Here is a 12,618-nt window from a genome sequence, read left to right on the forward strand (position 1 = left end):
GGCCTGAAACACAGCACATTAGAAACAAAAGAAAATCCAAAATTCCATTATCATGGAATAGCTATTGAATCATCTGTCCAGCTTCTGTTGGACAAGCTGTGTAGAATGCCTGCAGTTCTGACCCTTAGAAGCATGCAGTCACCAGTACAGAGCAGTAAAACAGCTACTCATGCCAGATTATTCTTTACTTTTAGCAACAGGAAAAGAACACTGGAAGAAGAAAAAGGATATAATACAAGAAAAATTAGGTTGAACCTTAAGGATATTTGCTATTCTCTGATTGAACTCTAGCCAGGCATGATCTCATTAGATACCCTAATGGAGGTCTTTGTTCTGTTTAATGACTGAGTATTTTATTTTTTAAGAATCATTTTAAGCTGCTTTTTTTATTCTGTTTCTGAGTTTAGATCTTTCTGGGTAAAAGTAGCTGCTCTTAATTTTTTTTTTGTTTTTTTTTTAATGTTGGATGAAGATGAGGCAAAATCCAGGGGAAGCAGTTCTGATGTAATTTTAATAGCCCTGAAGTATTTGTCAAGTATTAGCTAAGCTATTGCCACTGTTTCATTTCCTGTTTGTCTTTCCATATGATTCTCTATTGGATTAAATCAGCATGATCATATGGTCAACATACAATATTCAGAAGTTAGTACTGAGTAGCTCCATCTGAATATGTTCCATGAATGATTTAAACTTGTGCATTCTTGGTCCAATCAAAAAATAATTTGAGCTTCATTCCACTATCATGTAAAGAAGATGACTGACCTTGCAATTACATTCCCCCTTCTTCCCCTCTTCCCTTTTACTGGAAGATAAATATATAATATTTTCAGATTCAAAGTAATAAACCTTTTAATGGACAACTCTACAAAATATATTACCTGTCTTTGTGATTGTAAAGTCAGCTAAATCCTTTTGTTTCCTGTTCTTCAGCTTGTTAGAGGTGCTGGCTGACCACTTGAATGCTGAAATTGCTGCTGGAACTATTACATCTAAGCAGGACGCAATGGATTATATCACCTGGACTTATTTCTTCCGTCGACTTATAATGAACCCAACGTGAGTATACAATATAAAGGCCATTTAATCTCAAGGTAACTTCAGGTTAGAGTTGATCCAAAGGTGATCCATCTGCTGTTGGAACCTAGAAAACTTAACAACCTCCAGTGTAGGAGCATTGCTAGCCCACATGTGGATTAAAACTCGTGAGCACATATTTTTTATAAATTTTACTCTAAATATAAATGCATTTTTGGCAGATAACTTTACAATTTAGTTGCAGCAATAAAATAACCTTATTGAGAAGGCTACATCAGCATCCCTAAAATAAAATTCCAGATTATCACATTCCTTCGGATATTGTATTTATAATGCAATACCTTTTTTTTTAGCTACCACATTGATATGTTCTGCTCAGTTTTCTTTAGAAAATTTATTAAGACTTGGACTTTCCTAATATATGAGAGAATAACTGTCAGCTGTTTCTCTGTGATAACGTTTGCTTTCATTAGGGTACCCTGGTGAAACCATGTGTGCAATACTTTCAGTGATTGCTATCATCCTGCCTAGCTCCAGCTGGTATGCAGATCATTCTGAGCTGTTCCACCAGTATAGCCTGCCTTTGCCACAAGGCTGTTTTGGGTAAATGGTGTGTTACCTGTCATGTGATCATTCACCCACTAAAATAATGTGGCAAATAAAGAATTAACCGTTTAGATCACTAAATATTTCTAGATGTACTCCAGCGTGTTGTATTTCTGAAATCATGTTAATGTCCATAGCATTTGGCCAGATTTTCTGCCAGGTACTTTATGGGCAAGTGCTGCTGGGAGCCTGCAGGTGATAAAACAATTTCCTTTAATTCTTTTCAAGTGTTTATTAGTTTTTAATTCTGCATCTAGTCCTATGCTGGGAATCTCCCACAAAACAAACAGGATTTCCATCTAGTCTTCTTGGGAAATAAAAAATGCAGAGCATTAGAACTGTAAACTAAAGAAAGCATTTTCAATTTTCTCACTTCATAACGGACACAATGCATACAGATATGGGGAGGGTATTTCTCCTCTGAGAGTTAAATGATGATTTTTTTAAATGTTAGACTTTATACTCTTTTAATATAAAGAATAAGTACTGTTACTTTAAAATGTCTTGCTCTTGAATTGCTTTGGTAAAGTGCCGTAGTTGATTTGGTTTGGTAAGCTTTGATCATATGGTATTTGTGGTAGGTAATTTTTTTTAAGAAACAACATATAGGCCAAAGGTGAGTGTAGAATATAGAAATATTGTTTGATTTAATAGGCAATCTCTTCCCAATATAAAAGAAGATTTCCACTTGAGTATGAGGTTGGCATGCTGACTGCTGGTCATTTTTTCTCTCTAGTTTCTTTATTGTCATGGACACCTAAATCTGGAGTTATCACAATTTCAACTTCAAAGCAAAAGTTCTGCTATTCTGAGGTGGGAAAAAAATTAGGGGTGGCGGGGGGAATAAAAAAAAAAAGCACTTCATAATGAGATGTAGAGTCTTTGTAGCAAGAACCAAGATGAGCAGATCTTGACTAGTCATGCCCATAATGGCAGGATAGGAATGAATAATGAAGTTTCTAATGAAATTGGAGTCTTGCATTGGAACTTCAGCACACAGGTTGGAACAGCTGACAAGTAGAGCTCTTCATCCCCACAGGTACTGAGCATTCCTTCTGTGTTTAGTCATGCAGGGAGAAAAATTAAGGATATTATTTACTCTGTCAAACAGTTTGTCAAATCATTTCTAGATGCCAAGCACAAATGTAACGGATGTGCATGCATTTCATTCTTTGACATGATAGCAGTATTAAGTTTCATCCAAAGTTACTATTTAGTAGTTTTCCTGGACTTACTATCTGTGGTATTTTCAGACCTCCTGAAAGCCAAGCAAGCAGTTCCAGCATGGTCAGTGTGAATGAGATACATCCAAGGAAAACTGAAGAGTTTTACAAACAGAAATCGGTGATTGTTGAGATAACTCTGAATAAGTTGCATTATGGTAATGGAGTTTACTGTGCCATAAAAGAGCATATGAAATGTTTGATATTATCAAACAAAAATTTGTGGCTCTTAATAATCTAAAGATTTTAGGGTTTGGTGTTTTTTTTTCAAAAGAATAGGAGCACAATTGCTGGTTTTTAGTCTAGATGGTTATGCAATACCCATTCCTTATCACTTGACAGAAGTGTTCTTTATCATGTCCTGCCCCAAAGCAATTTTGTTGACTTTCTCTCCACTGTGAAACAAGAACTATTTTCCAGACAGCAGGTGATTGTACTTTAGTGGTGAATAAGTAATTCCCATATGCATGATTAGTAAAATGCCTTGGGATTCATTGGCATAAAAGTCATTGCATGTGATGCTGTAAATCCCCAAAATTATGGGCTTAGATAATATGCAGAAGATTTATATTCTCATTTATTGCCAGTTTTAGCTACTTGTATATTAAAGCTGCATAAACAAACGTAGGATCATCCTTTTCCAATCCAGTACCATCAAATGCCTTACTGAATGCCTGCAATTTGTACTATTGAAGTAATGGTAAATTTGTTGTGAGATAGAGATCCAAGTATCTTTTTCCTCTAAGATCCAGCTTTCTTCTAAACATGAAGTCATCATGATAGTTTTCCTGGCAAACTTGAGATAATTTGTTAAACTTCTAAAGATAGTTGTTTTAATGATGTGGAAAATCATTCCATGTTAAAATACTCCTTTTCATCAAACCATTTTAATTTTCTTGTTTGATAAACCCCTGCCTTTCAAACTCTATGGAATGGGTTTTAACTGTCTAGATAAGAGGTGTAATGGAGTTGTTGCTTCCAGGAAGGAGGGTAGCTGAGTGCTAGTTTTGTTCAGATGCATCACGACTAGTCACACTCATCCTGTTCAGGAGCTGACATGTGAATGACAGGGGTGGTCCAAATAAAATGTTTGTCAAAGTGTTTCAGTCTCCATATCCAGAGTTTCTTCCCTGTTCTTCCCTTCCCTCAAAACAATTAATCCTAAGTGCAGAGCTTTTCACAGTTTCTGTACTACTTCAGCCAAGTAGTACAACATGTACTCCTTTCCACATAGAGCTGTAGTCACTATGTTCTTTACTTAGGCAAGATCATATCACACAGATCAGCAAAGGGCCCTGGTCTTTGCAAGGGGCTACTTTGACAGGCTCATCTATCTCCATTCCTTGGCCAAAATGCCTTGGGTATTTCCTGCTTTTACCCTTATAAAAGATTATAATTGCGACTTTCGATAAAAGAGAAATGTCTATGAGAAACATTTTCTGTAAATCAGGTTATGATGTTTTCCAGATACATGTGCAGTAAAAGAGAAATAGAAATTTGCAACATATGTAAAGTTAAGCAGAATCAGCTTTTATTTGGAGAGTTAATTTTTAGATAAATTAAGAGCACACATCACATCACTATTATAATGTGCGTGGCTATTTATGTATTTATATGTGAGAGTGCGTCTGTGTACACGTGCACACTTACAAAACCAGTTTCTATGTAAATTACTTGTGAAAACCTGAAAAAAGATATTTTATTATTTCATTCTGAGAATTATTATTAAGGGATTTTTTTTCCCTTGATACCAGTTTTGCAAAGTTTTTTTGAGTGAATGAATAATACAGCAGAAATTATAGTCTCAGACTGATGATGCCCTTATCATATGTTTATGTTTTACTTTAAATTTTACTTTTTCATTATAATTAGCTGAGCATATGAATTAAACATATCAATACAAATTATACTGGTCCAATATATTTTCTGCTATTACGGTGACAGGTAATATCATGATAGACGTCAAAATGAAATACTTATGTATTTTGGTGACATAATCACAGTTATTCAGAATTTTAGGGTTAATTTGGAAGTGTGTCAGAAGGGAGATTACTGAAGTTAAATTAGCTAAGAGATAAAATGGAAAATTTTGACAGTAGCTAAACCAACAGAAGCTAGAATATGCAAATATATTGTACTTCAGTAATTACTAATAACCATATTTTCAACTGGTAAACAGATATTTTACAAAGGACTTTGCCAAAGAACTCTTACTTTTACAATGACATCTATATGTATGTACTGATACATATGCGTGTATATATATTTAATAAATGACAGCTATAGATAATATTATGAATTTATTATTAACAAAAGTTTGTTCTTTGGAATTATTAGGGTCGCAGTGATGTGAAAAGTACAGGAATGTAGTTCAGTTTTACAGTATAGTTTTACCAAATATTCAGACAAATAAAGATTTGCTGAGTCTGTCAGACAGGGAAAGCCCCAGGCTGCTGAGTATTTGAGCTGCCTCCTGCTTCCCAGTCTGCTGTAATCTTAGGTGAGAATACAAAGCTGAAGACTCCACATCTCTCCGTCCAAAAAGAAAATTCACATAATTTTCTTCCTACTCTTGGATATGATTTACCTGTAAAAATTATCTGTTGGAATACATGATAGGAAGAAGAAAAATTTTATCAATATGTGAGCAAATTTATGTTTGGCTATGACTTCTCATCTCTCATAAATGCATCTTGGGAGATAAACTGTCTTGCAAATGTTATAATTAGAAGCACTGATGTGGGGGTAAATACTTTGCTGATGTCAGAGAAATTGAACTTGGTGTTGTTCCTCTTAAATGATCACAATGCTAAAAGCTGATTAAAGATAGCAATGTGTCTGTTTCTCCTACCTGGCATACGCAAATATGTAGAGAACATATAGGAAATATATAGGAAAACATGATAGAGGTAAAGTACAGGGTGGCATTACTGTCTGTAATTACATTATTTGTGCACTCTGTAATGCCTTTTTGCAAGCCAGTCACAGACTCCAGAGTCAGTCAGTAATGCCTTAACAACAGAAGTGAGTTGGTACTTAAGGTCATATCTCTCTCTGGCTCTGAAGATTCATCAGTTGTGCCATATACTCTGTACCATTTCCATGGTGCTATTTGAAGATGGCAGCTGCTGAAGCTGATGAAAGTAAATATAAATTATGACTGCAGTAAAGGGACCTAGAAAAAATTACTATCTGTGCTTCCCCATACTTGTTAATAACAAAATTCTGCTTTCAGAACTGTAAAATCTCAGAAAGCACACTTTCTTGCTATCAAGTGTATGCTGTGGATTTGCTGTTTTGTGCATTTGTTTCAAAAGACCTACTGACTAGCAAGTTTCTTCTTTAATATTTTTTGGCTGACTCTTGTCACCGACTTTCATTATGTGTGTCACTATTACCACCGTATAATCTGAACATAAAAAACATGGTGCTGTAACAAATGACTCCACAGCATTGACAGTTATAGCAGGACCATTTCAAGGCTGATGAAAAATTTCCCAGAGAGATCTCAGGTCAGGTTTACATAAGCTAAACAGGAAATGATAGCCACCATTCACATTAAATCCTAAATGTTTTGTGTAACTTCATCTACATTTTATGTTCCTGCGCGTCTCTCTGTCTCTCTCAGCTGATGAAATTCCACACTTCCTTAGATTAGAGAATAAGTTCATGTTTCACAGTTTGTTGTTCTTGCTAAGCTCTACAAGGTTTTGGGATTTAAAATATGTTATTTAATAGACAATAAAAAGTTCCTTCAGCTTCTGATTGTTTAAATTTTACATACTTTGTAAATTTTTATGATACCTAGGGGTTTGTTACTGCTTTTTCCCTATGGACTACTAATGGAAGTTAGCCTGTCTAGCCCATGTGCTAGATGCTGTTAGGATAAAACTGCCTTTGACTTTCACACCTCTCAGGGGACGAGTAATTGTTGTGTTCAAACAGCCTGTAATTGTGATCCCGCTGGCTTTCTCAGTACGCTTCTGGCTATTAGAATCATTAAACAACTCAGCACCTGTTAACAGCATTGTAAATATTCAACCCTGCTTGTGTGCAGGTTGAGTCCAATATAGGAGAAGGCTTACAGAGCCCAGCCTCATAAATTAGAGCTTCTGACAAGTCAATTATTGTGAAACTGGGCTTCACTGTGAAATAAATGAAATGGTGTGCTGATAAAAAGGTAGGCTGTCTGTTTATAGCAAAGGGGAACTAATGACTAGATGATTCAATGCAGTGAGCATGAAACTGCATTGTTTTTATTCTTTATCTGTAATTAAATAGTTAGGCAATATTGCTTCATAGAGGAACTCACATATCATGTAGTTTTTATACTTGGAACATGCCAACATACAAAATTCAACTTGCATTTATTCCTGAGCATTGAAATCTAATGTCATGATACCTCTGTTTTTACTAATGATTTTAACAGTCTTTCAAGATGAATGGCTTTGATTTTTATTAGGGGAAAATGTGCTGAATGACCAAGAAGCTCCTGTGGGTGTGCTCAAAATTATATCTGCCTCATTACAGACAGTAGTTAAAACATACTGGTGCCACTTCACTCAAGATTGCAAACCATTTAAGATTTTTCTTTACATTGTTTTATTTCCACTAGGCAGCTACATATTCACTCCTTTAACCACAAATTACAAAGCAGCAAATTTAAAATTCACAAAAAAATTTTAAAAGATATTATAAATTCCTTTATGATGATAAGTTCAGCTAACTGCAGTGAAATATTGCAAATTAGTCAGAGAACAAGAACACAAATATGTTTGAATTGGTGTCTTAAATTACATTCTCAGAAAAGAATTTCAGTGTATTGCCCATGTTCCTTTTTTTCATTTTATCAGTATTCATCATGAATGTTATGCTACTGCAAATAAAGGTGCTGAAATTATATGGTGGAAGTCTGAATACCATGACAACAAAGTGCCTTAATTATAAGCATTTCAGAAGTATTCTATTCAATTTAGAGAGAACTAATAAAGAATCATTAGTGGTTTAGGAGTATAAAATAGAAATTTTTTTTCACCTCCTTAAACAACTTATTTAGCTAATTTGCTCAATTATTTTCAGAAGGTAAACAAAATATGACAAAGTAATTCCTACTAATAACCAGAAAATAAATGTGATTGGTGATGTCAGGCAAATAAAATGGGTGGATAGAAATTTTGACCATTTTGTATTATCACTATATCACTTAATTTAAAAGGACACTCATGAAATTTAGGTTGCATCAAAACCACTATTTTTTAACAAATCAGTTTTCTTCGCATGAGGCTGATAATATATGGCTGGCTACTACATAAAACGTTGAAGTCAATACAAATATTTCTGGGTAGTTTGGTTTGGTTTTGGACAATAGGTGTGTTGTAAGTTTAAATTTCTTGTTAATCTTTATAAAGGATTGTGTTTAACTGAGATCATACCGGCATGAACCCATATAAAATGTCACAGAGTTGAATACTCCACTTCCATGTCTCTATGCTTTGTTGTTGTCTCATGTAGCTGGCTGGTATCAGAACACATTTTTTAAAACTTTTTCTTATGATAGTACTGGTTTACTCCACCTTTACCTAGTTATAAGTGAACACTCAAAGCTTCAGAGAATTAATCCCATAATTTGTAGAATTAATAGCAAGAGGAAAATACCTGGACATTACAATGCTGCTATTTAGCATTCAGGCTTTTTTTTTGGTTATGCTACTACTATTTAAAGAGATGTATGATAAAAACTTTGTTTAAGAAAATAATTATGCAAATCAGATTATGTAAATTAAGCAGTTATGTAAGGACGTTTGTAGCTTATAAAATTTAATTCCATCTTTTGAAATTTGCAAACAGCAGCATTACAGTAAATGATACATAATTTAACTCAGAGAATGGGATTCATCTACCCAAATATAACATCCACAACTGAACTGGTTGCCTAAAATAATCTTTTTTTAATCAATGATTACGTCTCACCTCATCCTGGAGTAGAGATTTAAAATACTTCAGATGAATAGCATTCTGCAGGTGCACATTTCTTTCCAGTGACAGTGAAAGGAGTTCAAAAAAACGAACTCAGGTGCAGCAGTAACTTTGTAAAATTGGCTGAAATGAATCTCAGCAATGCTCTTTTGCAGCCTGTTGTTCACCTGCACAAAATAGCATTGAAAGAACCCACATTTGATTACAGTGGGGTTATTTCAAGTGGGAATGCTGAGTACATCATAATAGTAATAAATTTTAGTGAAGCAAGGCAGGTAGAACAAAGGAGCATCTTTCATCATTAAACAATCTCAGTAATCTATTTCTGCCGCAGTATTTGACAGAATTAAATGAGCAATGACTACCTTTTTTATTCTGCTTTTTAACAATTCAGTAAATCATTGGATTTTATGTTTGTTTTAATTATACTTTGAAATTGCATGGTTTAATTAGTCTGGTTAAATTCAAAATTTTAAAACTTTCTAAGCATGCTCAGTTTTTGTTTATTACTAATTGAACTTAATTGTTACTTTCTGATCTGGTGCCTTTGCTGAATCTAGGGACACAAGTCCTTACTGCATTTTTATCTGGAGTAAAAGTTCTCAGTGAAATCATGTGGTTTATACGAGTAAAATCTTATAATACACCTCAAGCTCTACAGTTAAGGAGAGCAAACTTCAGTCACTGTATCTTTTTTATATGCTAACATAAAAAGAAAATATATTTTGGCCCACTTTATAAGCATTTTTCCTTCATACAGAGAACCAAGCCATTGTGATGATATAGTTTACCTAAACATTTTGTCTGACAGTGAGCATGTGAAGGAACCACATTAACAAATACCCTATGCCAGTTTTTAGCAATTCTAACTTTGAGAATAAAATGTCAGAGGAATATAACAACAAACACCAATGTTTGGATTGGTATAAGTTTATTTTTTCAGGAGATGTCACTATATGCCTCGTTTTACTTTCAGACTTGCAGAATGTAAGGACAGTTGCTCTCCTGGGTGGGTGTTCTTCCCTCATCTTGAAGTTAAAGTACTGTTGCTTATGTTAGGGTTGCTTGTTCACTTTCACACTCATCAGGAAAGTGTATCTTTGAAAGCAAGAAAATTTTCCCACTAACAAAATAGAGTCACTCCAGTTCTGTTTGTATCAATCTTTCAATTAATAGATGGACAAATTCATATCTTTCATATGTACATGATTGCCTTATGTTGGTTACTCCCACAAACCATTTAAGAATCATGGATTTCTTGTTAATCTTTATAAAGGACTGTGTTTAATTGTTTATGTATTTAGTTGTTCAATGAGAAGGCAAACTAGTTACATTGGTCTCCCGTAGAGGAATGTTTCATGGAGCAATGCTCAGGATTTTTGGTTATTTGCTGTTTCATGTGTATATTGTAGAAACCTTGTAAGTTTTCCTTGAAGACACTGTTGTTAAAAATGTTCAGACTGTAAAAAATATTCTTGTAATGCATCTGCTCTCATTTTATCTAGTTACTATAACTTGGATGATGTGAGCCATGACACTATGAATAAGTACCTCTCAAGCCTTGTTGAGAAATCCCTGTTTGATTTGGAAGGCTCCTACTGTATTGAAGTTGGGGAGGTAAGACTAATCTGTGCCTTACAAGATTCAGTGATACAAACTCCTAGAAGCTGTGAACAGCAAGATACATACTCCTTGATGGGAGATGGTAGAGTGTGTGCGGAGCTTTTTGTTAGACTTAGGTTGAAAACTCTTGTGGCTAAATTATAATGCTAAATTGTTTTTTGTGTTCTCTCTTAAAAGTAGTCTGAACATGTTTCACAGTTGTGTAGGAACACATTATACTGAACTACTTGGGAACTCTGTGTGTTTGATTCTTCTTCAAACAGGATAATCACAGCATTGAGCCGCTGACCTACGGCCGTATTGCCTCCTATTACTATTTGAAGCATCCAACTATTGGGATGTTCAAGGATCAGTTGAAACCTGAAAACAATATTGAAGAATTGCTCTTAATTCTGACAGTAAGTGCTGATATTTCTTTAAAATACTTTTTTTTTTTACTCTTAAAAACAAGTATTTGAAAAAACACGCAAAATAAAAAGCCTTTCTCCCTGATCTCTAATTTAGTTTTTTATTGTTTTGAGAAACATACCTGAATCATTTTTGGTGTTTCAAGTGTTTCGTCTTATCAGTACATCAAAATTACTTTATATATTTCTTTCTCTTCTTACGTCCCTTTATAATGTGCAGAATCTGTACAAATCTGATATTTGTCTTTTCTAAGTTGAGCATATTACTAAAATGCCATAGGAATGACTGCTTACACTAAATCTGTAGCAGGACCATCACTTTGTCCTGGCAGATACAGCAGCTTTAAGGAGTAGGGGAAACATATAGGAAACACCTCTTTCCTAAAATGCCTGCTTTCCCTTTTCCCAGCCACCTCCCAGACCTTGAGGTCATAATCTGCAGTACCAGCATCTCCCACGGTTAGTCTAGAGGCTGTTTAACAGAGAAGTGCAATGCAGGGCCAAAGACACTGTGTATGACGTACTGTGTTAGTATTACATTCTCAACATAAAAGAATCAAGGTTTACTCTGTTTTCCTTTTCAACTTATGTAGTTATAACTACAGATTTTCCTTTTTCAAAATGGTGTAATTCTACTTGTACAAATATATTTCAAAACAAGAAGTGCCTGAGTATTATCCAGGAAAACTTATTTCTACCCCTATATGATTACAGTCTCTGTTATATTAAATACATTATACAAGTAGTCCAAATTCAATAATATTCTGATTTCTAAGTGTTATCTTAAAAATTTGAAGTCCTCTCTTACAGTATTTATATATTTTACTTTTGTATTAATTATTGTTTTGACATGCTGCCAAAATTTCTCTGAGGAGAAATACAAAAAGTTATAATAGTGCTATTCAACAGTTAGCAACTCAACAAAACCTGATCAGCATTTTATGATACTAGGAAAACCACTTTTCCAGTACAGAGACTTCTCTTCCTGATAAATTTAAAGCACCTGCTGCAAACATTCAGAGTGTTACAGGTCAGAAATACAGGCCAAATTAATCTTTTGTAATGGAAACTGTTAGACAGCCTAAATAAGGGAATTGCTATCACTGACCCTGCGGTATCTGTTGTTCTGCTGGCAGAAAACATTGCAATTACACTCAGTGAAATTCAGTGGATTCAGGTGAATTCAAAATGGTAATCATCTGCAATACCTAGATATGCTGTATGTAAAATAACTGAAATTTTAAGAAGAAATACCCACATGTGAACAGAAGTTAACTAATACAATGTTGAGTATTCAAGAAGAGAGCTTTAGTCCAGCTGCTGTCTCTTTAAAATCTCCTCTCTAGTGAAAATTTTCTGCGCCTAGACATATCAGGATTTTTTTTTCTGACAAATTTGAGTAAGGAAAGTTTGAGAATATTAGCAGATATGGCATTTCAGAACTGCCTTAGCTGATGAGCAGGATATGGAAGAGGAATGATGGAAGAAGAACATAGTGCTGCCTGTTTGAATTTGCCTATTTGAACTGTGTGCATTCATGAATTGCAAAAGTAACTGGCAAATATTTCTATTGCAGATGAAACTTAGGACCCTAATGTTGGGTAGAGATTGTAAAATCTTGAGTTCTTTAATCTTGCTTTAATTTTTTTTAATTTTTCATTTCCCAATAATAAAGTTTTGTAAATTACCCATTTACAATCTCAAGAGGAATGAGACTAAAAATAAAATTGCTTAGGGGTCAAAATGCT

The 12,618-nt window shown here is 34.3% G+C and overlaps 1 protein-coding gene across 2 annotated transcripts in view; it reads left to right on the top strand.

The window, feature by feature from the left end:
• ASCC3 (activating signal cointegrator 1 complex subunit 3) overlaps positions 1-12,618 on the top strand; it is a 251,081-nt gene that overhangs the window by 200,282 nt on the left and 38,181 nt on the right. For both annotated transcript variants that reach the window (XM_053937188.1, XM_053937189.1), the window contains 3 exons: positions 931-1,056; positions 10,346-10,457; positions 10,727-10,861. In XM_053937188.1, the coding sequence (XP_053793163.1) occupies positions 931-1,056; positions 10,346-10,457; positions 10,727-10,861 (373 nt within the window). The remainder of the gene's footprint in view (positions 1-930; positions 1,057-10,345; positions 10,458-10,726; positions 10,862-12,618) is intronic.

The sequence above is a fragment of the Vidua chalybeata genome, chromosome 3 (genome assembly GCF_026979565.1).
Source record: "Vidua chalybeata isolate OUT-0048 chromosome 3, bVidCha1 merged haplotype, whole genome shotgun sequence".
Lineage (NCBI taxonomy): Eukaryota > Metazoa > Chordata > Aves > Passeriformes > Viduidae > Vidua > Vidua chalybeata.